The 27160-nt window shown below is 36.5% G+C and overlaps 1 protein-coding gene across 1 annotated transcript; it reads right to left on the reverse strand.

The window, feature by feature from the left end:
• Positions 1–5847: 5847 nt before the first annotated feature.
• On the reverse strand, positions 5848–8475 carry LOC145053246 (BTB/POZ domain protein TNFAIP protein). The gene is made up of 10 exons (XM_079001250.1): positions 7939–8475; positions 7590–7687; positions 7448–7493; positions 7126–7208; positions 6885–6949; positions 6609–6670; positions 6440–6499; positions 6331–6363; positions 6115–6180; positions 5848–6027 (listed from the first exon to the last, which is right to left on the reverse strand). Exons 1-10 carry the CDS (start codon positions 8371–8373, stop codon positions 5983–5985), a joined length of 993 nt encoding a protein of 330 aa, XP_078857376.1. The 5' UTR covers positions 8374–8475; the 3' UTR covers positions 5848–5982.
• Positions 8476–27160: the final 18685 nt, after the last annotated feature.

Raw genomic sequence — 27160 nt, forward strand, 5'->3', positions numbered from 1 at the left:
ACAACCCAAACCCACTACCATGTCTTAATCCATTAAGATCTAACGTCAAAAACTTAGATCCAATCCTCAAATAACGTCTTACACCATAAAGTCGCAAATTTTATGCTTTTGCAAGCAAGGATGGGACCCAAATCATGAATCAAGTCCATAAGCACACTTGGATGGTTACTAACACTTGCATGGTTGAGGCTTAACCATCAAGATTCGATTTTTATGACTCAAAACACTTCCAAGAGTCCAAAAGGACAACTCATATGGTCTGAAGTTGGTCATACTCCAAGAATCCAAATTATAGGACCAAAAGATACCATTTTCTACCCTAAACCAAAATCTATTCTTGTAATGATCAAGGTTCAAACTTTATACCTTCAATGGGCTAGAAATGGTGCCAAACTTCTGGATCTACAAGTTCCTTCCACGTCCTTTCTTCTTCCCAAGCTTCCTCCTCCTTCAAAGTCACTAAATAACACCACAATCACTCAAGAAAGCTCATAAATGCACTCAAGGTGGCTTAGGGTTTGAGATTTGCACTACAAGAGCAATGAAGGCTGAAAAAGGTAAGGGGAAATAAGGGACTTAAGGTCCTTAAATAAGGTGCAAACCCTAATTTTTAGGGTTTGCCCCTAGCTTGGTTACGCCCAGCGTACGCATGGGTAGACTCAACGTACGCTGAGGATCCCCCGATGGTGCGCATGCAGCGAGTACGCCATGCGTACATAATGTACGCCCAACGTACTCACCATCCTTCCACCACCTTAATTTGAATTGAAAATAGACTAAGTCAGAAACTTCATGCCTGGCGACTCGGGTGCTATAGTTATTGTGAGTAGAAGTTACTCAAGGACCTTTGAGCCTCATATTTGGTCATTTTTAGGTCATTAATTCATAAAGCTTGAATCTTGATGATGTATTTGTTAGATCTAGCTAGTTTTAGGTGTTATGAGCTTTTGGTCACTTTAGTGCATAAAGTTTAGATCTTGAAAGTCTGTGAGCTTGTTATGGATAAAGTTGGAAATTTTATCCATCTAAACATCATATTGATTCAGATCTAAAGCCTGGAGACTTGGACTTAATGGATTAAGTTGAAAAAGTTGAACTTCTGGTCCCTTTGAGACTTAAAAGACTAGATCTTGGTCATTTAGACCATTTTAATGGATAAAGTTGGAAACTTTATCTCTTATGGAGTTATTAGGAAGCATAAAAATGTGATCTTGATTTTTAGTTTCCTCTCATGCATGAGTTACAAGGTCTTAATGGGTTAAGTAGTTAGGGTTTTTGGTGTTTTTAATGGCCATGCTAGACCATAATGTTGACCAACTTTGACTTTTTTTACATTGACCAAGTTTGACTTAAGGATATTTTGAGTATTTTGAGTTGTATTTGAGTTTTGTCACTATTTGATGAATAGCTGACATATAGAGCTGATATTCGGAGTCGGGACCTATTCAGCTATTTGTTCAGACTGAGAAGTGAGTCTCCTCACTATAACCGTAGGTCAAAGACACCAATGTCGGCCCACCAGGATATGTTCGGCTCACCAGGATATGTTATGTGCTAGTTGTTATGTTCAGCTCACCAGGATATGTTATGTGCTTGTTGTCTTTGTGACTCTTGTTGTATGCATGTATACCTGTTTGACATATGAGTTGAAATAGACTCGGGGGTGAAATAGACCCGGTACAACCTTGAGCTGATATATGAGTTGAAATAGACTCGTGAGTGAAATAGACTCGGTACAACCTTGAGCTAACATATGAATTAAAATAGACTCGGGGGTGAAATAGACCCGGTACATCCTTTAGTTGACATATATGTATGGTATGTGGTATTTTGGGGACATCACTAAGCTTTGTGCTTACAGTTTATGTTTATGGTTTCAGGTACTTCCAGTCCGGAAGATAAGGTCACGACATGACCGCACAACATCCCCCAAAGTTTATTCCGCATTTGATTAATTGAGATTTTACTCTGATGTTTAATTACTATTTTTCACTTTGAATGATTTGGAAATGAAATGTTATATGAATTAATACTTTAAAATTTAAATTTTTTCCTTATGATTTTTGGGACGTTACATTTTTATATAGATGTTCATGTATTTTTATGTATTTTAAATGGATAAACATATTTTTTACATATTTATATGTAGTTTTAAGTATTTTACATATTTTTATGTATTTTTTATGTATTACATATTTTTATGTTTTTTTTACGTATTCACATATTATTTTTTAAGTTTTTTATATAGATGTTTTTGTATTTTAAATGTATAAATTTTTTTTACGTATTTATGTATTTTTTTACCTCAAAGTCATCTTCACTGCTTCATCCAATTCGTATAATTTCTTCGAATATGTTTAGATGGTTTTCCTACATATCCATATATTTTAAATTTTTCTCATTCACTTATCTTGAAATTAAACGTCAAATGGGAAAAGCTTAAAATGTGTGGGTATATAGGAAAACCATCTAGACATATTCGAATAAGTTGTGCGAATTTAATGAAATAGTGAAGACGATTTAAAGTAATAAATAAATAAATTAATACGTAAAAAATAATACAGTTATACATTTAAAATACATAAACATCTATATAAAAAATGAAAAAAATACATAAAAATACATAATATATAAAAAACGCAAAAAATATGTAAACTGCTTAGAATACAAATAAATACGTAAAAAAAATACGTTTATATATTTAAATCACACAAAACGTCTATATAAAAAAAACTTTAAAAACATGCATAAATACGTAAAAAGAAATACGTTTATACATTAAAAGTACATAAAAACACATAAACATCTATATAAAAAAACTTAAAAATACATAAATACGTCAAAATACATATAAATACATAATACATAAAAAACACATAAAAATACATAAAAAATATGTAAAATACTAAAAAATACATATAAATACGTAAAAAAATATGTTTATACTTTTGAAATACATAAATATCTATATAGAAACTTAAAAAAATCCATAAATACATAAAAATACATATAAATACGTAATACATAAAAAATAACACATAAAAATACATAAAAAAAATGTTTAATAATACATATAAATAAGTAAAAAATATGTTTATACATTTAAAATATATAAAAATACGTAAACATATACATATAAAAACTTTCAAAAAACTACATAAATGTGTGTGTGTATATATATATATATATATATATATATATATATATATATATATATATATGTGTGTGTGTGTGTGTGTGTTTATACATTATATACAAATTTTGATGAAATCTGCAGAAAAGTCTCATTATTTTGGAAAAATTAATAATTTGGTCTCATGATCTGCTGAACATTTCAAAAAGGGGCTAAAGTGAATAAATTAGTCGGTTTCTTGGGCTTTTCTATTCAAAAAGTTAAAAAATCGGGAATTTTCTATTTAAAACTTTATTAAAAAAATTTCTAAAATATTAAGACTTTTCTAAAGATTTCCCTTTAATAAAAGAACATATATATATATATATATATATATATATATATATATATATATATATATATATATATATATATATATATATATATATATATATATATATATATATATGGGAAAAGTGAATATACCCTTAAGGGTATATAAGCTTAGGTACCCAAACTTACCATAATACGTTGTTTTGTATCATATAATACATTCTAATTATCCAATATTCTTATAATTTAACTTCTAACTTGATTTACTTCTAAGATTTTTGTAAATTACACATTTATCTTTCTCTTACATAATTTTCATTTTCATCTACAATATATATAGCCTAATAGGTGTTCGGCAAAAAGATGTGATGTAAGAGAAAAACAATACGGAAATTTCGAATATCTTGAAAGTAAATCAACTTAGGGTTGAAGTTTAAGAACATTATAATGAATATATCAAACAAAATGACGTATTATAGTGTGTTCGGGTACCTAAGCTTATATACCCTTAAGGGTATATTCACTTTTCCCTATATATATATATATATATATATATATATATATATATATATATATATATATATATATATATATATATATATATATATATATATATGTGTGTGTGTTTTGGGTCTTAGTTTTTTAATAAAAAAAAATTCAGTTTTTATCTATTTCTTGGTATTTTAGTCATATAGTTAGTTGTCTACATCTAAATTGAGTTTATTTAATAAAAGACTTTAAATTTTTGTATTTTTTTTTTCCGTTTTAAACCTTTTTTTTTTCAAAATAAACTCAATTTAATATATTCTTTGTTATTTTATTAACAGAGTTGGTTACCAAAATGTAACCCTACATCACCTTAACTCATGTGTGCCTTAAACATCGATCACCTAAAAGAATAATTGATTTTAAAATCATATGTCACATTTATGCTTCTTTGTCTTCTTCTTCTTGTACAACATATTGGTCCCTAAAATGGTCTGATCTTCAAGAATCAAGAATAAAAACTTAATAAGAAATGTTGAAATGAAATCATGTTATTGTAAGGATGAAACTTCACTATTTACCTTATGTCCCAAGGCTATTTTCACTATATTGAGTCTGTTTTCAAAGGGTGTCCCATGACTATTTTTATAAGGTCTGGTGACGTGTTTATTTTAAAAGTGAACTGGACAATTTTGCAAAATAATTTAACATTTTTTTTACCTTTAAGCTTATTTTGTTTACGTATTTATCAGCGTTTTACAATAAGTACTAAATTTATTTAGCACCGTATATGTGGATGTATGTGTGGAGGATCTCAAACATTAGTTATTTATAAACTCTAACATGAAATCATATCTCTTCGACACTGTTATGAATGGATGATCCCGAACATTAATTCACATGAACCACAAGAGGATCTTTAGTAGTTATTGGAATGTCCAATAATCACTAAAATATATTCTCATAAACATCTCCATTCAAGAATAGGGAACAATCAATCTTCCAAATTTGTCTTCTGGTGCTAATAGTGTCTTTAGTGGTCACTTAAGCCTCATGGTAATCTTGGTTAAATTTAGTATTCAATGTAAAATGTTGATAAGTAATGAAAAACTTCTAAAAAAATCTATAGCCATTTTGTGAAACCTTGATAAATAGTTTAAACAAATAGGCTTAAAGGATATAAAATAACAATTTATTTGGAAAACTATCCCAATATACTTTTAAAATAAACATACCATTAGGCCTTATGCAAATAGCCTTGAAAAATAAATCATTTCTACCAATTAAAAACCAGTTGTAGATATATTATTAAGGCCACAAGGTATCATGCTTTAGAAATACAGTTTGTTGGTGATGACAGAAACCTCACCTAGAAACACCACACCCCGAGTGCGATTTAGGTGAAAGGCTTCCCCGCGCCGGATAGCCTCCTCTTCCTCTGATAGGCCAAGGCTAGAAAATGTTTTTTTTTCTTTTCCAAATTTTAAAAATTATATATATATATATATATATATATATATATATATATATATATATATATATATATATATATATATACACACACACACACACACACACACACAGAGATTATAAAAAATATAATAAAAAATATGGTTTTAATTCTCTACCAAAAAAAAGATATAATATTAGTGTAAAATACATTTTTTTATAAAAAATAAATAAATAAAGGAAAATAAAAGATAATCATTTCCTATGTATTGAAGAGTGACAAGAGAAAATGAAGCGGCACTAAAATCGCTGAAGAAAAATGAAAGGAGGGTATACCATACAGCCTAAGTGACACCAACACCCTATGGCCTTGGAATTTGTAGAAATAATGTATTTAAGAACTTTGTTTTTAGGGTATTTGTAAAAAATGGAACAAAATATTACCATTTTTGCCTCATTGACATAAGTTTCATCACCAAAGAACAACATAACATATATATACAGATGACTTTGTCTTTTTTTAACAAATGTAAAAGCGTTGTTTTCATAAGCATCTACAAGAAGAAATGTTTTCTAAATTGGTTTGTTACTTATGACATTAGCTAGCTTTTGCCCAACAGTGATTCTAGCAAAGCTGCCTCTTCTTCCTGAAAATCAAATATATAAATGCATAAAAGTTGTCAATTATTAAGTTATCCACAAAAATTATTTCAATTAAAAGAAAATAAACATACCACCAAAGCATTGAACTCAGTTTCCTCATCTATAGCACTTATTGTCAAAGGGTCCTCAAGCACCTCCTGTTTTGATAAATATAGTCATATTATGACATAAATTTCAAGAAAGAAAGTAATCCATTAAAGCATTAATCATAATATGTGATATGATTCATGATATGCTACAAATAATAAGGCTAAATAAATGCAAGAAATAGAAATGGGATTTCATACATCATCAGCTATTTGTAATTGACCATTTCCATCCTGTGAATTTAAGGATAAAAGTGTGAGTGAAAAAAAAAAACATAATTTTTTAAGCAGATAAAAGGTTGTAGTTTACCTTCACAGCTACAAACAAAAGTGGATCAGATGGTGTGTAGATCATGTAATGGGAACCATCCTATTTGGAAATGATAAATAATATAAGAATAAAAAATAATTATAAAAGTTAAGAGAAAGTAAAATTAGGAGAAAATACAGAAAAAGATAAAAGTGATCATAAATTATACCATCTGAAAGCATGTTATTTCTACGCCTTCAGTTGGTAAGCCATCCAAATCCTGTCCATCATCTGCAAAACATGTGATGTATAATTCATTTTTAAGCATCTTTAAATAATATTAATGGACAAAATAGAAAAAAAAAAAAAGAAAAAAAAACATTACATATTTTCATCAAGTGAAAATAGTTGTCTGTTAATAGTTAATAACATCAAATAAACATTGGAAACAAACTCAGAATTTAAAATTTTAAAATGATTCAAGGAAAAAAGCCAAAAGCATTACCTGAGCGACATTCAAATATGTCATCCTCAGTGTAGCAAAACCCTCCACGCGCTGTGTAACAAAACCTAATTGGCATAGAGAATAACATTTAAACAACTTTTTTGTACTGACAATTTTTTTCGGTCCTGATCCAATGCATGTCAAATGCAGTACAACCTGTTCTGTTCTGTCTTGTCCTGCGTAACAAACGAGGAATTTACCAGTACAAACAAGTATAGCACATGGAGTTAGGTATACCTACCCACTATATACAAGATGCATGTGTATCTTGGCAAGGGCATATGAGGCTGTAGGAAGGATTGATTCAACTTCATCATCGCTCACCTATATTACTCCAATAATTTCTTCATAAATAAGCAAGAATATTGACAAAACTTCCAAAAGGAAAATGGAGACATTAAGCTAGCTTTTTAAAAAACTATTTGAGATAGCTCGTGGGGCTTTTTCCACAAGTTTTCCAAATATACCCTTATATGCTCAGCAAGCTTTTCAGCTGGTCTGCCAAACACAGGCTAAGTGAAAATAAAAGAATATAGAAGTACTAAAAGCATAGAAATGCATACAGCTGACCACCCTTCAAAGTTTGTGCTTTTTAATATCTGAACAGGCCTGTAGAAGAAACACATACAAATAGGGAAAATTTAATTCAAAATAGACGAAAATTTTGAACTAATTTGGATGTTTAAAAGTGCAAGTTCCACTTACGTATCAATGGGGCATAGTAGCATACATTCATCTCCTTGTGAACTTCTAAAAACTCTTCTGATAACACACTCCAATGGAAAATTATTTGCAGGATCAACCTGTCGACCAGCTCTTACATTTTAATTCAATTGCATATTCGTAATAACAATAACAACCAAAATAGAAATGAAGTAATTTTCACTTTATCAAAACCTAATTTACAATCTTTTCTATCTCTAAGAAATCATAAAGGGTGAAATCTTCATCTTCTCATATGGCTCATCGTAGTCAATTAGTTTTATACAGTTTTCTATAGATATAAACATCGTAAGATGATAATAACATGAGAATTATGGGTAGAGAGGCATACAATTGTAGCAATTCGTCTATCCGAAACAGCAACAACTCTCCCCTGATCATCCACAAGAAATCCGGCAGGTGGTTTCGGCAACGGCAGTGGCTGATACCTCGCTTTAGAAGAAGACGTGGTCTCCTCATAGTCATCGTCTTCTTCCTCATTTACACCAAAACCCTTCTTAAACCCAGATCCAGAACCACCATTTTTAGTATTCTTCTTCACCGGCTTCTTGTTATTTGTTGAAGATGACGAAGACTGACGCTTCTTCACTGGTCCACTCTGTTGCTGCTTAGCAGCAGAGCAACGAAAGAGTTTTTTACGCGAGTTTTTTCTAGGGTTTGAATTGGGGGAAAGGGAGAGTGAAGAGAAAGATGATTGGTTGAATTTAGGGTTCAAAAGAGCAGTATAGGTTGGTAGTGTTGTGCTAGAGGAGATAAAGGATGCCATTGTTCCCGAAAGTTGGGATTTTCACCTCAAACTAGTTGCAGGTATGTTCCTTTGCGGCTGTAGCGATGCACTTGAAAAAAAAATCAAGACACGTTTTTTTAATTATTTAGGGTAAACTTGTTGTTTTTATCATTTCATTTAATATTATATTTATATTTATATTTATATGTTCAAAAAACAAACAAACAAATAAGCAAACCTGCAAAAATGATTTATGTAATTTTTCTTAGATTTAATTTAAATTTTGACTTTTTTTTTTGTCTTCATCGTCCTTTTGAGTTAGTTTTAATACGGATTTGATATCACGGTAAACCAAAATGACTATAATACCTTATTATGAACTATTTGTTTTTTATTTTTCTTTTATTTTTTAAATCTATTATTTATTTATTTATTTATTTATTTAAACAATTAAAAAATAAGAGGACCTCTCTCTCTCTATGTGTGTGTGTGTGTGCACATGTAGTAGACACAAGAACAAAATTAACATCACTCACCTCCGTTGTTGTCTTCTTTACCTTACCTGCAAGGCTGCAATTCTTTTTTGTCTTAATCAGCCAAATTAGCAGATCTCACATTTAAAAGTTCCACTTCTAAGCCCAAATAAATATACATATTCCACTGTCTTAATTTCTTCCCCAATCCAAATCTCGTCAGATGAGATGAACTAACCAAATTTCATACAGGGTTCTCCATAAAACTCATCATCCAATCATAAATCCAACCTGATTGTTATTTCTTCTAATTCTTCCTCTCCCCAATTGACCCAATGAAATCGATACCCACCAATAAAATTTGAAATTTTGATCGATACAATATTGTGTTTAAATTCGATCCATACAAAATTGCTCAAATCTAAAAAGAAAAACACAGGAAATCAAAGATTGCATCTGGGTTTAAAGTCTCCATACGGAAAGGTCTGAATGTCGATATCTCCAATATGATCTTCAATTTTCCTCATCTAACCCATTCCATAAACAAATCGTTCTCAATCACCCCCAAGTTGGGTTAATAGGAGGTTGTATTGTCTAAACTTCGGGTACCTAAAAGTGCTTTATCTACCTTGCCACTCTGGCTCTAACAGTCCTCGGATCCTCGATCCCCCGCCTTGACCCTAAGGTTTATGCCATGTCCCACCTACGTTGTTATAAGCACACCGGCCTCGCCCATGGGTCTCACCCAAGCTATAACTCAAAGCGGCCTCTCCCAAGGTCTCACCTCTCTAGGGCTATGCAGGCCAACTCAATACTGAATCTCAACGAACAACCCTTTCCTGATTTATATCCTACTAAGTAGGAGATACGGGCCCTTGCCCACACTCCTCAGCTAACTACTAACGAATGCTATGGCTTCCCCCGCAACCTAATATCTTGTCTAAACTCGCGTCCTGCCAGGAAATTTCCAACCTGGTTTCCCAAACCAGTCATCCGCTATGATGAATACCCGAACTCAACGTTGGGAAGTTTCCCAAACTCCCAACTTACGCACTTCTCTGTCCGAACAACCACTTGGGCTGCTTTCCTTCTTAACAAGGATGCGAACTTACCCTTAGTTCACACTTACTTCTACTCTTGAATACTTGGAGGGATCTCCCCCACTTTGATCCTGCTAGTCCCTTACAGCTCACAGCTTGGAAAGGATTCTCAATCCTTCTCACCATCCAATGGTCGATCTGCTAACACCCAACACTTACCACTGTTAGTGCTTTCAAACTAACCAATACCAAATCGGAACCACTCTTGAAAACTAACGGAACACCTCTCGAGCCCTACTCACACTTGTTGCGGTGACCGCATCCTGAGAACCTGCCCTAGAGAAACATCTCAAAACTGCTACTCTAACATCCATGGTATGCAGATGGCATATAACTTATCATAAACAGGAAATATAATATTCTAAAATATACTCACTAACATCGATGCAGTACCATAGAAAATAAATCATAAATAAAAGCTGATAGGAAAGGGAAAGATACGCACCTGCCACATCAGGGGATGCTCGGGTCTCCTCTGTAACCAGTTGGAATGCCCTGCTCCTCACCGTGGGTGCCTCCGCCCGGCCCTGACGGCTGTCGGTAATCCTCAAAGTCGCAGGGGTAGGTGCTATCACATGTCATGTAGTAACCAAACTTGGACACTAGGCCTTCTTGTGGCCCCGCTGACTGCAATGAAAACAGACCAGGTCTATTCCATGGGTGGTGGTAGCAGTACAATCCATGTTATAGTGACCGATTTGGCTGCACCTGAAACAACCAAAATCACCACAATTGCCACTCCTACATGCACCTTCGTGCGTCCTGCTACACTTCCCACAGCGGCTACGGTCCTGATGAACTCTCAATCTAGAATTTGATGTCTTGGCCTCTTGCCCGATCCCACGGCTGTCTGCACCTCGACTGGTTTCCTCTTCCTATCTGCCTCTAAGTCAATCTCCCTCTCCCTAGCTCGAGCAATCATATCCTCCAACGTCTTGCAGCTGGACCGACTCACAAACTTCCTGATGTCGCTCCTCAGCATCTCGTGGTACCGAGCCTTCTTCATCTCCTCATCCGCCACATATTGTGGAACAAGAAGGGCTCTCTCTCTGAACTTGGCGGTAATCTCTGCCACTGTCTCCGTAGTCTGCTGGAGGTCCTGGAACTCCCGTGCTAACTGTTGCGCCTTAATAACTGGTGCAAACTCGACCCTGAACCTAGCCGAGAAATCAGTCCATGTCATCGCGTCCAGCGCGACATCATCTCCAATAGCATGCCCAACCTCCTCCCACCAATCATGCGCTCCGTCTTTCAGGAGACAGGAGGCGAGTCGGACCTTGTCCCTCTCGGGACACCAGCTAGTGAGAAAACCGTTGGCGACATCTGCCAACCACCTGCTGCTAGCAATGGGGTCCCTGGCCCCATGGTAATTCGGAGCTCCACAAGCTCTGAACTCTCGGAATTTCAGTGTACGCTCCCCCATCATGGCTACCATCTCAGCGCGGAAGGCTCCCAGCTTCTCATCCAAAATCTCCAATATACCCTCCTTGACCGTACCAAAGATCATAGGGTTTGGTACAAAATACTATGCATAATCTTCGCTGATAAATACTCTCTCATCTGCTCCCCGAGCTGCTCGGCTCCTGAACTCGAGCCTGATCCCTCGCCGGCACTTGAACCACCCACTGGCCTCTCACGCAATGTCACCATTCTACAACATAACATAACTATAATCAGAATACTCCTCACTACTGAGGGATCACACACACACACACACTACAAGTTCCTCGGTTTTATCTTAGCCCTTCTTGAATTGAGTACGGATCCTTTGCTTTTAGTAGTACGGTCCCATACTACCTTCCACATCTATCCTTACTTTCCTCGAGAACTGCCTCGACTCCACCAAGTCCCTTACTACTACTACTATTGCTCCCAACACTACTCTCATCCTAGGCTTGCCCTAGGGTAATCTCCAACCTGAACCCAGTCCTCAGCTACTGAAGATATCTTCATAATGCCAGTTAGTCACTACCTGAGTACTATCGCATGTGACGAGGCTCAGATAATCCTTCGAGTAAAGGACTCATCCCTACAACAGTTAGACTCAACCGAGAGCTGCACAATAGGGCCAAATCCAGCACTTTGAGATTATTCAACCCTGATCACATGTGACTTAACGTATTCACCTAATAGCTAACTCCCATCACTCAGAGTCCCACAAAACACAAAGCAAGTAGCATTCAGACAAAAAGGAAAATCTAACCACATAATCAAGTAATTTTACCCACATATCAGGAATTTGTACTAGCATGCAACTCATAAATCTCATACACATAACATGCACATAAGGTATCCTCCTAGATCCTTAGTCCTAATCTAGCATGCAGTTCTCATAAGCATATCATATCTAAACAACATGTATGGGTAATTTAGGAGAACTTACTTAAGCTCGGCTGATTGCATGAACCACACCCTTTTTCACTTTTTCAAAGTTCTTTTTCTTTTCTCAAAGTTCCTTTATAAAAATAATTTTCCTTTGAAAATTTTATACCACTTCCTTATTTTTAGTCCATACACACCCGAAAGTGCGCCCGAATGCCTCAGGCCAAGGCTCTGATACCAACTTGAAACATCCCAAAAATACGGTTTGAAAATTTCGTCTTAGATCGTTAATAAAAACCATAACTATCAACCATTTCATTCATAAATAAATATTGTTATATTAAATCTGAGTATTATCTCAAAACATATTATTCTTATCAGAGTAAACATCCCATGCTAAAACTTCTTGGTATATGTCATGCAGTTATCCCAAGCTCTTCCCTCCTCTACCGGAAGTACCTGAAACCAAAACTGAAAACTGTAAGCATGAAGCTTAGTGAGTTTCCCCAATCTACCACATACCATACATAATCACATACTACAAACATTGGGCCCATCCCGCTACATCGGGCCCCGCCTGGTATCGGATGAATCCGACATCAGGCCTCGCCTGGCATCGAGCCCCGCTCGGTATACAGATCTGTTTCTACCAGGGCCTGCCTATCTTCGGGCCCCGCCCGCTACACACATACAACAATAACATATAAACATGCTAACACAATCACTATACTATAACTGCTAGTCTCAAGGCCCCGCATATCTTGGGCCCTGCCCCTATTCTGCTACTAATGAGATATCGAACCCCGTCCACACTCAGTTAGTGATGAGGTACGGGCCCCCGCCCATGCTCATCCCCCTACCAGGCACATACAAGTATCACAAAGACAACAAGTATAACTACACATACACTATTATCTCGGGTGCCACCAGGCATCGAACCGTAGCCCGAAAAAATATATATAACCCTTCTTCGGGCCTCGCCCTCTATCGAACTGAAAACCATAACATATTGTTGGATTAGTGTCTAAGTCCATAACTATAATTGGTATGTACGTGACCAGACTCGGTATGGTCCATTTGGGTTGCATGGCATCGAAACATTTGGATATACCGTTTGTGAGAAGAGGACATTGTGACATATTAATATATTATAAGTTCTAATATATTAATATGAGATTATGTTATTTAATTATTATTGATCAAGAATTAATTTGGACTTAATTTAGTGATCAAAAGAAAGTAATTAAATATATGGGGATTGATTGTGTAAATCATTCATTCTTATGTATGTGGGTTTATGATCCATGATTCCTTATGTTGGGTTTAATCCATGTGGTGACCCATGGATACTCCATGGAGCATAAGGAATGGGTAAAGTCATGGGTTACATGGTGTAACCCTAATGTACACACTATATAAGGACCCCTTTAGCACAAGAAATTGGCACAAGTGATACATATGTGAGGGCTAGCCGATTTGAGCTTGGAGTGTCTTCTTCTCATGGTTATTCCAAGTGTTGATGATGTTGTGTGAACCATTTGAGGTGTCACACTTGGGGAAATAGGCTCTCGAGCTTCGTGGAGTCAAGTTACATCAACAAGGTATGTATTTTAACTTGTTTTATTACCCAAGTATCATAGATTGTATGCTAGATAGGGTAATACCTTCGAATATTCCTATTTGCATGTATAATAAAGAAAACATAGATCCAAGGTATTTAGGGTTGCATGTACACCATAGGAGTGTTAGAATGCTCAAAACCCAACACATATAAACTGCATCGGGCTAACCCTGACATCGGATCTAAATCCAGTATACACTAACATACATAAACGAGTTGGCATTGGTGCTTTAGACCCGTTCCTACTGGAGAAGACTCACCTCACAAGCTGACTATAAAATCCTGTGAATAACCCCTCGCTACTAGCTGACAGATCCTCGAACTGCTGATCACTCGACTCCCCGAACTATCAATTACCAAAATGACTCTTAGACCAAAATACCCTCCAAAAGTCAAACCAAAACAAATCTGGTCAAAGTCAAAGTCAAACGGTCAAAGTCATCGCTCAAAGTTGACCAAACTCGCCGAGTTGCTCCTTCAACTCACCGAGTCCAATAAGTCAAAATCCTGAGATCGCGATCCAACTCATCTAGTCAACCCCTGACTCACCGAGTTCACTGGCTACTGAAGGTCGCGATTTATCGAGTCAACTCGTTGAGTCAGCCCTTAGACTCGCCGAGTCCCAACATAACCAAAAACGGGACAATACACTTAGACTCGTCAAGTCCCTCCCTGGACTCGCCGAGTCCCCCAGTCTGATTGGCCATCTTAATAGGTTAAGCTCTTACACTTCAGATCCAAACTCAAAACTCCGTATACAAAACGATCTCATAAGGGTAAAGTTTCCAACTTTACCCACTCATAGTCCTTCTTAATGGGTTTAGACAAAACCCTAGCTCATTAAGACATAGTTCTTTGGCCCAAAACCCTTATTACTCCAATCCAAAGCAAGAGGACTGAGATCAAGGTCTTAAATACCAAAAAAATACGTAAAGTCTCGAACCTTTCTTCCTTGCATGGCCTTTGGGGCTCCAAAACGCCATAATAATCTCTTTAAGCTTGCATGGGGCTTTCTAATGGCATAAAGCTTGCACCTTTATGCCTCAACCACTCTTAGGGACTCCAGATCTAAAAAGATCTAAGCTTGGGACGTCCTTGCCACATAGATGAAGCTCCATGGTCCAAAATCCTCATAAAATGGACATAAATAGATCTAAGAAACCAAAAGCCAAGATGAAGACTTGGTTACCAAGAAATACAGCAAATGGAGTGTATCTTCTGGATCTACTTCTTCCTTCTTGAACCTCCAACCTCCTCCTTCTTTTTCTTCCTCTTCAAGAGCACACAAATCACTCAAGGATGGATCAAACACTCACAAGATGCTCTAGGGTTTCGTGGGTGAGGGTTTGGGGTCTGGGGGCTGAAGATGAGGTTGGGGGAATGAGAATGTAATACTTAAATAGGGCACCAAGTCCCAAATTTAGGGTTTCCCAAACCCAGACCAACTCGCCGAGTTGGTCCCCCATCTCGCCGAGTCGATCATTTAATCTCGCGACTCAAAAACCGCTCCGACTTGTCGAGTTCCTCCCCGAACACGACGAGTTGACTTCTTGACTTAGGGTTTTCCTTTCCTTTCTAGGTCTTCTGGGTGTTACAATGTTTATATTATTCTTAAGGATATGATGTTGGATCTTCCATGCTCAATTCATGTATTGCAAATGGAAAAAGAATTTTCAAGGAGGCTTTTCAAATTCTCAAAAAGATTCCAAAAAGATTGTGTTGAATTTGATAGCTCATTTATTGAAGAAACGATGATTAAATAAAGATGATGATGAAAAATTAGTCCAAAGTCGAAATACTATTGTTCATAAATCTATCCAAATATAATCCCAATCATCGAATCATCACTGTTCATCTATTCAACAACTTAAGCCCAAAATTTAATTTGAACACTGTTCATCATTTGAGCCTAAATCGAACTTGATTTATTCACCTACTCTTTTCTCACACATTGGTCAAGTAGATCGAGTTCCACAATCGAAAATTATATGGAACTGTGTTTCGAATGATTGAGTTTGCAGTCAAAACTTAAAGGTTATAGAGCTGAATTTCAGGTTTGATAGTTGAACCAAGATCAAAATAATCGAAACTATAGAATGAGAATGAAGTATTACGAGTGGGTGGAGGGTTTTCGAATTGAAGGAATTGAAAGTCGATTTTGGATGTCGATTTTTGTAACACCTTGAACAAGACTGCGGAAACGTCCGGGGGCTCGTGTGACTAAAAATTGAATAATCATCACAATGAATATACATGAAATATAACACGTTCATCACCAACATTACATAATACAACCAATATTGTTCACATCAAGTACATTGTTAAAATACATAAGTTCCAATTGTTAAAAGTACGACAAGTGCTGTTACATAAAACAATCCATACACACTTGTGAATCTTCCAGATTAACGATTACCAGAGAATATAAGTTATTTTGAAAACGGTCAACATATATAATGTTGGTGAGTTCATAAGTATGTTTAAATAAAAGCCTTTGTGTCTTTCGTAAAAAAAACCCAGAAAATCCAATATTTTCTGTAAATTGTCTGAAAATGATGTGAAAATCAAGTATAAATGCATGTGTGAATTTCATAGTTATAACTTATATGATGTAGTTTAGATTCATTGTATTTTGAATAATGATAAGCATATATGAATAATTTTCCCAGAAAATCCGATATTTTCTGTTTTACAACAACGTCTTGATTCTTGTACTGTTAAATCAGTGCTTTGTATTGACACCCTGAAAGAGTTTATCTTTAAAAAAAGTTAAACTTTTGGGTATTGAATCCCTATATGAGCCGTTATAACCATGCATGATAATGACTTGGTCACCCGTCTTGGTATTTTTCCAAATGCCGGTCTTGATAAGGATGTTGTCGCCCTAGACTGGCCTAGTCTAGCTGTAGCGAACAGCTAAGGCGTGGGGGGTCACCCCGTATAGATCTATACACAAACTCCCGATTTCCATCCAGGAAACTCTGATTATAACTACAGGCTACGATTGTACACTTAGGGGTGCCAACCGGCATGTCTCACTAGATTCTCAACCCCTTTTTCGTACTATGTTTAATGTTTACGCATATGTTGTATGATTTTGAATTAAAAAGGTACATATTTATATAAGTTATGATCACAAGCACATGAATTCCATTCTAAGCCCATTAGCAGGTAAATGGACCACGAAGGCCTAATGACATGTAAGAAGGTAATTTGGGCCCAATAGACATGTATATGGGCCACAAAAGCCCAATAAACATATAGTCCATAACTTAGCCTCAAATTAACATGTAAGTGGCTCGCAAGGCCCACTAAACATGTCATGAAACACATTGGATTCAATATACACTTAGTTGGGCCCTTAGGGCCCAACGGCCAAGTATCATGAATATTAAGCACAATAATTGATTATCAACGTAATTCGTTCGTTCGTTTTGTTTCGTTGTTTGTTTTAGCTCAAGGTTTACTAGATCGACGTTAAGAGCTTTCTTTTTGTAAAAATGACACTTTTGTCCAATAATCCTCAAATTTTTATTTAAGGCCCAAAGTTTTGTAAAAATGACCCTTTAGTCCATAAGTTATAAAACTTTGCAATTTTGTCCCAAATGTATAAAAATTTACGGTTTTAGCCCAAAAAGTTATATTTTCACATTTAGAACCCTGTTTTGTAGAAAAGTGCATTTTTAGCCCTTTGTAAAAGTTTACATTTTCGGCCCAATTTTGGAAAATTTTACATTTTTGGTCCAATTTGCAAATAAATGTTATTTTCACCACCAAAGTTGGTTTATTTACATTTATGACTCCAACTTTGGCCAAATAACATTTTTGAACCCCAAAACTTCATTTTTTTCGCAATTTGGGCCCAAAACCTTGAGGCCCAAAAGTTTTGGCCCATTAAGCTTAAAATTTCATTTTTGGCCCTTTTTAAAGTATGTTTAGCATAAAAATACCTTTTTATACATGTAGGACCTATTTGGCCCCTGAAGAAATATAAATGTCACCTTGTACCCTTATCTTTTGTTTTCTTGACAATTTTGACATTTGACCAAGTTTTTGTTGAAATCTTTTGTATCTTAAACATGTAATCATTTTGGGCTTGGTAATGTGATGTATATAATGTCATAGTTCATAGATCCTTGCTAGATAATACTTAAATTTCGAGATTTGCTAAGATCTAACCCATTATTACCAAATAAACCAAGTATTCACACAAAACATGCATCTAACACATAAATCTACACATTTTACTTGCATTCTCCCCCAAAAATCATATGAAAACCGAAAACAAGGGGGTATGAACTCACCTTTGCTTTGATGTTTCGGTTTTGAAGAAGAAGAGGAAATATTTTTGGTCTTAACACACCTTTGATGTAGATCTCAAGTTTATGGAGCTTCTAAGGTGTGATCATGGAATAAAAACCATGTAAGAAGGAGTTTTTCATATCAAGATGGAAGAAGATACTTGTGGGTGACAATAACTTACCAAAGATTTGAATGGTTTGAAGAAGAATCCTTAGAACCTTAGCAAATTATTGAGATCTTGAAGGAAGGATGAGGATGATCTTTGAGAGGTTTGGATGGAATTTTCAAGTGTGTGTGTGTGTGTGTTTAGGCTCTCGGCCGAGAATAGAAGAGGAGAGGGGAGAGAGAGGGGTGAGGTGACTAGCTTGGTTACATGATGGTTCTTGCATGGATGTATGATGTATAAAATGGAGGTGACGCCTCCCAAAGTCAACCCTCCCTTAATTCTCCTTTTTTTATACTTGGGCCAAGATTTTGGGCCAAGAAGAAAAGATGAAGTAGTTTAAGCCCATTAACCTTAGCTAGGATATTTCGATCCTAAACATAAAAAAATTCGAATCATTGGGCCCTTGGAAGCATTCACGACCCATTTAGAATAAAAGAATAAGCTTAAGGCTCACTAAGGTTAATTGGATTAGTTATGGCCCAATTAGGCCCATTAGGGTTGGAATGAATAATATTAGACCCAAATGGCCCAAAATGTTTTAGATTTTTGAATTCGGTCCAAATAGGATCTAATTAGGGTTTCTAAGTCCAATAAGGTTGATTTAGGCGGTTATTGGTCCATTAGGCCCAATAAGGAACTCCTAGTCCAAGGTGGACTTGAACCATGGATCTTAGGGCTTCAGACTCTCTAATAAATATGAATGGTGAATCTAAATGAGAATTGAATGAGATTTACCTAAAGTGCATGTTTTACAATAGATGAATGGTTACATAGGAATAGAATTTCCTAGCTAAAATGCTAGTTGTGACATCATCCCCCGTTAGAGGGAATTTTGTCCCGAAATTATTTTGAAAAATAGGATTGTGAAGGAAATAATAGGTGAGGGTACTTCTACTTCATCTGGTATTCACGTTCCCACATGTATTCCGGCACACGCTTTGCGCTCCATCGAGCCTTCACGATCAGGATGCGGCTTTGCTTTGTACGCTTCACCTTCCTTTCTATAACCTCGACGGGTTCTTCGACGAACAGGAGATTCTCGTTTACCTCAATCTCTTCCAAAGGGACGACAAGGGTTTCATCTGATAGACACTTTTTCATATTTGAGAAATGGAACACTGGGTGCACGCTGCTGAGCTCGGTAGGTAGCTGCAGCTTGTACGCCATTGGGCCAATCCGGGCAAGAATCTCGAATAGTCCAATGTAACACGGGTTTAATTTTCCTTTTTTCCCAAATCGAATAATTCCCTTCCATGGAGAGACCTTTAGTAGCACACAATCCCTGAATTGAAATTCTAGTGGTTTTCGTCACTTGTCAGCATAGCTCTTTCGTCGGTCTTGCGATGCCTGAAGTCGAGCTTTGATTTTGACTATCTTCTTAGTTGTTTCACGAATGATTCAGGGTCCTGTAAGAGCACTGGCTGATGATTTCCCTTTTTCTAGTTGAGTGTCACCCACCTCGGCCCAACATAGGGGCGATCTACATTTACGACCATAGAGAGCCTCGAATGGAGCAACCTTGATGCTCATATGGTAAATGTTGTTATAAGAGAATTCCATCAGAGGAAAATGGGCATCCCATGATTTGACGAACTCAATCACGCAAGCTCAGAGCATATCCTCAAGGGTCTGGATGGTACGTTCACTCTGACCATCCGTCTGTAGGTGGTAGGCGGTGCTCATATCTAGCTGTGTTCCCATTGCCCTCTGAAGAGATTGCCAAAATCTTGAAGTAAATCTGCTATCTCGACCTGAGATAATAGATACTGGCACTCCATAGAGTCTCACAACCTCCTTGATGTAAATTTGGGTCAGCTTTTCCATCTTGTAGGATTCTTTTATTGGCAGGAAATGAGCAGATTTTGTTAGTCTATCTACAATTACCCGTATCACATCCAATCCGCTAGTTGTCTTGGGTAATTTTGTCATGAAGTCCATGGTAATCCTCTCCCATTTCCACTCGGGTATCACTGGTTGCTGCATCAGTCCCGAGGGCTTTTTGTATTCCACTTTCACCTTCACGCAAGTAAGACACTTGCCCACGAAAGTGGCTATCTCTGCCTTCATATTAGGCCACCAATAGTGCTGCTTGATATCCAAATACATTTTATCTGACCCCGGATGAATAGAATATTGCGTCTTGTGGGCTTCATGCATGACTATCTCTCTAAATCCCTTAATTTTAGGGACCCATATTATATTCGTGAAGTAGTAGGTTTCGTCGTCATTGACTTGGAGCTCCTTCTCCATTCCTCGTAGTGATTCACTAGCGACATTCTCTGGCTTCAACGCATCCAATTGGGATCCCTTGATCTGTGAGGCTAGATGAGATTGGATGGTGATTAATAGGGTCTTCAAACGACGACTTGAATACTCCTTTCGGCTTAGGCCATCGGCTACCACGTTAGCCTTGTCTGGATGATATTAGATCTTACACTCATAATCATTTAATAGTTTGACCCATCTTTGTTGCCTCATGTTTAGTTCCTTTTGATTTAGAATGTGCTGGAGGCTCTTGTGGTCTGTAAAGATGGTGCACTTGGTACCATATAGGTAGTGCCTCCAAATTTTCAGGACGAAGACCACCGCTCCCAGTTCTAGGTCATGCGTGGTATAATTTACTTCATGTGTTTCAGTTGTCTGGATGCATAAGCAATTACCTTCCCGCGTTGCATAAGAACACAACCTAATCCCTGATTCGAAGCATCACAGTAAACTATGAAGTCTTCGGTTCCATCTGGTAAGGACATCACTAGAGCACTACAGAGGGCTTGCTTCAAGGTTTGAAAAGCGGTCTCTTTCTTCTCCGTCCAGTTGAATAATACACCTCTTTGTGTCAATGTGGTGAGGGGTTTGGCTATCTTAGAAAAATTCTGGATGAATCTTCGGTAATAGCCTGCTAGCCCCAAAAATTGACGAATCTCCATTAGCAATGTTGGAATCGCCCAACCTTCAATGGCCTTGACTTTGGAGGGATCTACATGGATTCCTTCCTAGCTAACTACATGTCCCAAGAAATTCACACTGCGGAGCCAAAACTCACACTTGGAGAGTTTTGCATATAACTTTTCAGCTCGAAGGGTCTCTAAGATCTATCAGAGGTGTTGGCTTTGATCTTCTTCACTTCGGGAGTATACGAGAATATCATCGATGAAAATGATTACGAATTTATCAAGAAATGGGCGGCATAATCGATTCTTGAGGTCCATTAATGCAGCGAGGGTGTTTGTCAGACCGAAGGGCATCATGACGAATTCGTAATGACTGTAACGAGTTCGGAAAGCAGTCTTGGGAATGTCTTCATCTCGGACTTTGAGTTGATGATAATCAGATCTCAGATCTATCTTAGAAAAGTAACTAGCTCCTTGAAGCTGGTCGAACAGATCATCGATTCGTGGAAGTGGATACCGGTTTTTGACGGTGAACTTATTTAATTTCCTATAATCGATGCACATCCTGAAGGATCCGTCTTTCTTCTTAACGAAAAGAACCGGAGCTCCCCATGGAGAGAAGCTTGGTCTAATAAATCCTTTATCCAGGAGTTCGCTCAGTTGGCTTGATAATTCTTGCATTTCCGCAGGAGCCAACCAATAGGGTGATTTGGCAATTGGAGTGGCTCCAGGCAATAGGTCGATTCGGAATTCGATTTTTCGTTCCGAGGGTATTCCAGGAAGTTCCTCTGGAAACAAATCTGGAAAGTCACATGCCACTGGGATGTTTTGAATGCTCACTTCTTCTTTGGTTTTATTCACCACATGAGCCAGGAATGCGAAATTCTTCTTTTGTAAACACTTTTGTGCCTTGATACTCGAGATAAGGCGAAGTCGTGTGTCAGGTTTGTCTCCGTAGATTATTAGGGTTTTGTGGATAGGAAGATGAAGGCGAACGACCTTCTCGTTGGACTCCTCTAGCCATCCGTTATTTCCCTGATCGGGAAAATAAGGATCTCCAGGGTGGTGGAAACCAACCATATTGACTAAACGAGAGTGCATATATATAAGTCACATTTTAACTACTCTCCTAGCATTTTTAATTATTTGTGTGTTGGGTTCCCTAGTGTTATTGGAGAGTGGGGTAGGCTTTTGGATTCATTTCTCCCTACGACTACTCCCGAACACAAGTTGGTAATATTCTGAATAAATATAGTTGATCAGGCTATATTTATCCCTAATATGATTACATAACTGCCCAAGTTTAATCATAGTGTTCAATTTCCTCCAGAAGCTTTTAGTAAATATTGTTAGGTTATTATCCTACTACGCGCACATAAGTGTGAATTTTTTGTTTTGTTCAGTGTTATTTAGCCCCATTGTGTTTATAGCTGCATATCATGTATGGTTAGATATGCTAGTTCACTATAAACATTGCTCTGATACCAACCTGTCACACCCCCGAACCAGACGGCATAAACGCCTGGGGGTTCGTGTGACTAACAATTGAATAATCATCACAATGGATATACGTGAAACATAACACATTCATCACCAACATTACATAATACAACCGGTATTGTTCACATCAAGTACATTGTTAAAATACATAAGTTTCAGTTGTTAAAAGTACGACAAGTGCTCATAAAACAATCCATACACACTTGCGAATCTTCCAGATTAACGATTACCTAAGAATACAAGTTATTTTGAAAACGGTCAACATATATAATGTTGGTGAGTTCATAAGTATGTTTGAATAAAAGCCATTGTCTCTTTTGTAAAAAAAAACAAAAACCCAGAAAATCTGATATTTTCTATAAATTGTCTGAAAATGATGTGAAAATCAAGTATAAATGCATGTGTGAATTTCATAGTTATAACTTATATGAATGTAGTTTAGATTCATTGTATTTTGAATAATGATAAGTATATATGAATAATTTCCCCAGAAAATCCGATAACTTCTGTTTTACAGCAACGTCTTGAATCTTGTATCGTTAAATAAGTGCTTTGTATTGACACCCTAAAAGAGTTTATCTTTAAAAAGTTAAACTTTTGGGTATTGAATCCCTATATGAGCCGTTATAACCATGCATGATAATGACTAGGTCACACGTCTTGGTATTTTTCCAAATGTCGGTCTTGATAAGGATGTTGTCGCCCTAGACTGGCCTAGTCTAGCTGTAGCGAACAACTAAGGTGTGGGGGGTTACCCCATATAGATCTATACACAAACTCCCGCTTTCCATCCAGGAAACACTGATTATAACTATAGGCTACGATTGTACACTCAATGGTGCCAACTGACATGTCTCACTAGATTCTCAACCCCTTTTTCGTACTATGTTTAATGTTTACTCATATGTTGTATGTTTTTGAATTCAAAAGGTACATATTTATATAAGTATACGACGTTAAATGATTACGCAATGGTATAGTTATGATCACAAGCACATGAATTCCATTCCAATCCCGATTAGCATGTAAATGGACCACGAAGGCCTAATAACATGTAAGAAGGTAATTTGGGCCCAATAGACATGTATATGGGCCACATATCCCAATAAACATATAGTCCATAACCTAGGCTCAAATTAACATGTAAGTGGGTCGCAAGGCCCACTAAACACGTCATAGAACACATTGGGTTCAATATACACTTAGTTGGGCCCTTAGGGCCCAACGGCCAAGTATCATGAATATTAAGCACAATAATTGATTATCAACGTAATTCGTTCGTTCGTTTTGTTTCGTTGTTTGTTTTAGCTCAAGGTTTACTAGATCGACGTTAAGAGCTTTCTTTTTGTAAAAATGACACTTTTGTCCAATAATCCTCAAATTTTTATTTAAGGCCCAAAGTTTTGTAAAAATGACCCTTTAGTCCATAAGTTATAAAACTTTGCAATTTTGTCCCAAATGTATAAAAATTTACGGTTTTAGCCCAAAAAGTTATATTTTCACATTTAGAACCCTGTTTTGCAGAAAAGTGCATTTTTAGCCCTTTGTAAAAGTTTACATTTTCGGCCCAATTTTGGAAAATTTTACATTTTTGGTCCAATTTGCAAATAAATGTTATTTTCACCACCAAAGTTGGTTTATTTACATTTATGACTCCAACTTTGGCCAAATAACATTTTTGAACCCCAAAACTTCATTTTTTTCGCAATTTGGGCCCAAAACCTTGAGGCCCAAAAGTTTTGGCCCATTAAGCTTAAAATTTCATTTTTGGCCCTTTTTAAAGTATGTTTAGCATAAAAATACCTTTTTATACATGTAGGACCTATTTGGCCCCTGAAGAAATATAAATGTCACCTTTTACCCTTATCTTTTGTTTTCTTGACAATTTTGACATTTGACCAAGTTTTTGTTGAAATCTTTTGTATCTTAAACATGTAATCATTTTGGGCTTGGTAATGTGATGTATATAATGTCATAGTTCATAGATCCTTGCTAGATAATACTTAAATTTCGAGATTTGCTAAGATCTAACCCATTATTACCAAATAAACCAAGTATTCACACAAAACATGCATCTAACACATAGATCTACACATTTTACTTGCATTCTCCCCCAAAAATCATATGAAAACCGAAAACAAGGGGGTATGAACTCACCTTTGCTTTGATGTTTCGGTTTTGAAGAAGAAGAGGAAAGATTTTTGGTCTTAACACACCTTTGATGTAGATCTCAAGTTTATGGAGCTTCTAAGGTGTGATCATGGAATAAAAACCATGTGAGAAGGAGTTTTTCATATCAAGATGGAAGAAGATACGTGTGGTTGACAATAACTTACCAAAGATTTGAATGGTTTGAAGAAGAATCCTTATTGAGATCTTGAAGGAAGGATGAGGATGATCTTTGAGAGGTTTGGATGGAATTTTCAAGTGTGTGTGTGTGTGTTTAGGCTCTCGGCCGAGAATAGAAGAAGAGAAGGGAGAGAGCGGGGTGAGGTGACTAGCTTGGTTGCATGGTGGTTCTTGCATGGATGTATGATGTATAAAATGGAGGTGGCACCTCCCAAAGTCAACCCTCCCTTAATTCTCTTTTTTTTATACTTGGGCCGAGATTTTGGGCCAAGAAGAAAAGATGAAGTAGTTTAAGCCCATTGACCTTAGCTAGGATTTTTGGATCCTAAACATAAAAAAAATTCAGCTCATTGGGCCCTTGGAAGCATTCACGACCCAATTAGAATAAAAGAATAGGCTTAAGGCTCACTAAGGTTAATTGGATTAGTTATGGCCCAATTAGGCCCATTAGGGTTGGAATGAATTATTCTAGACCCAAATGGCCCTAAATGTTTTAGATTTTTAAATTAGGTCCAAATAGGACCCCATTAGGGTTTCTAAGTCCAATAAGGTTGAGTTGGGCGGTTATTGGTCCATTAGGCCCAATAAGGAACTCCTAGTCCAAGGTGGACTTGAACCATGGATCTTAGGGCTTCAGACTCTCTAATAAATATTAATGGTGAATCTAAATGAGCATTGAATGAGATTTAATTCAAGTGCATGTTTTACAATAGATGAATGGTTACATAGGAATAAAATTTCCTAGCTAAAATGCTAGTTGTGACTAATTTTCGATGATGAGTGATCGTAGTCGCGACTGAAAATGTTTTGTGTTTCCTTTTATATCCGGAACAATAGAAAGTTGAAGAGTATTCTTGAGTCGATTCAATTGAAGAGTCAAACTAAAATTCAAAATCGAGTTTTTTGATTGTGATTCAGTGACTTGAAGTCGAAATTGGTGGTTGAATGCTTGAATCCAAATAAGATGATGAGTGTTTTATTCGAAATCAAGTTTGTTATTGAATCATTTTTTAAATCGAAAGTGATATGGGTTTGATATCGCGTCTTCGTGATTGCACTAGGACTCTTGATGGAGTCGAATATGATTTGGATGTGGAATCGAAAGTGTCGGCTGTTAATGATTTGGTTAAAGTAAAAAATCAAGACCATGGAATCGAAAGTTTTTGTTTTATATGTCTATTTGAGCTTACTAGTCGAAAATGATCTGAATTTCTATTTTGACTTGCGAGTCGACAATAGTTTCGAGTCAAAAGTTAAATTTCGATCTTTTTAACGTCCCAAAATTTAAGACTAAAACTTTTTATTTTTAAATTAATAAACCATTATCCAAGATGACATCATCAAAACCATAGTGAATCAAAGTGTATCAATAACATCAAAATATATCATAGTTATATAAAATGTGGAGCGATGTGGTGTGTGCACTGCAATCATCCCGGGCTCTTCCCCTTCGAACCAGAAGTAACTGAAACATAAACTGCAAACCGTAAGCACAAAGCTTAGTGAGTTCCCCAAAATTTAACATACCATATAAACATACATCCAAGCATATCAAGGTACTTGAAATACCCTTCGGTCTATTTCAACCAAATATTGTCAAGCATATATGGGGTGCTTGCAATCTCTTTCGGTCTATTTCAATCGGATACTGTTAAGCATATTTGGGTGCTTGCAATCCCCTTCAGTCTATTTCAACTGGATACTGTTAAGCATATTTGGGTTCTTGCAATCCTCTTCGGACTATTTCAACCGAATACTTATAAGCATATCTGGGTGCTTACAATCCTCTTCGGTCTATTTCAACCGAATATTGGGTCTATTTCACCCCTACCCCTACCACGACCATATAATATCATAACAAAGAATCACATAGTCATCAAGCAAACACAAGCATAACCGCCAGTTGTCATGAAGTCAACCATCATACAACAACATAAACTAGTGGGTCGGCATTAGTACATTCAACCTACGGATACCATGAAGGAAACTCACATCGCCGACAAAGTCCACAGTTAACATCTCACAAAGCCAACGAACGAGTGACATATAGCTCCTAACAAACCATACACGGCAGACCCTTAGTCCACCTTCTAAAACTAGAA

This window comes from Lactuca serriola, chromosome 5, assembly GCF_051521515.1.
Source record: "Lactuca serriola cultivar US96UC23 chromosome 5, Lser_US96UC23_V15, whole genome shotgun sequence".
Lineage (NCBI taxonomy): Eukaryota > Viridiplantae > Streptophyta > Magnoliopsida > Asterales > Asteraceae > Lactuca > Lactuca serriola.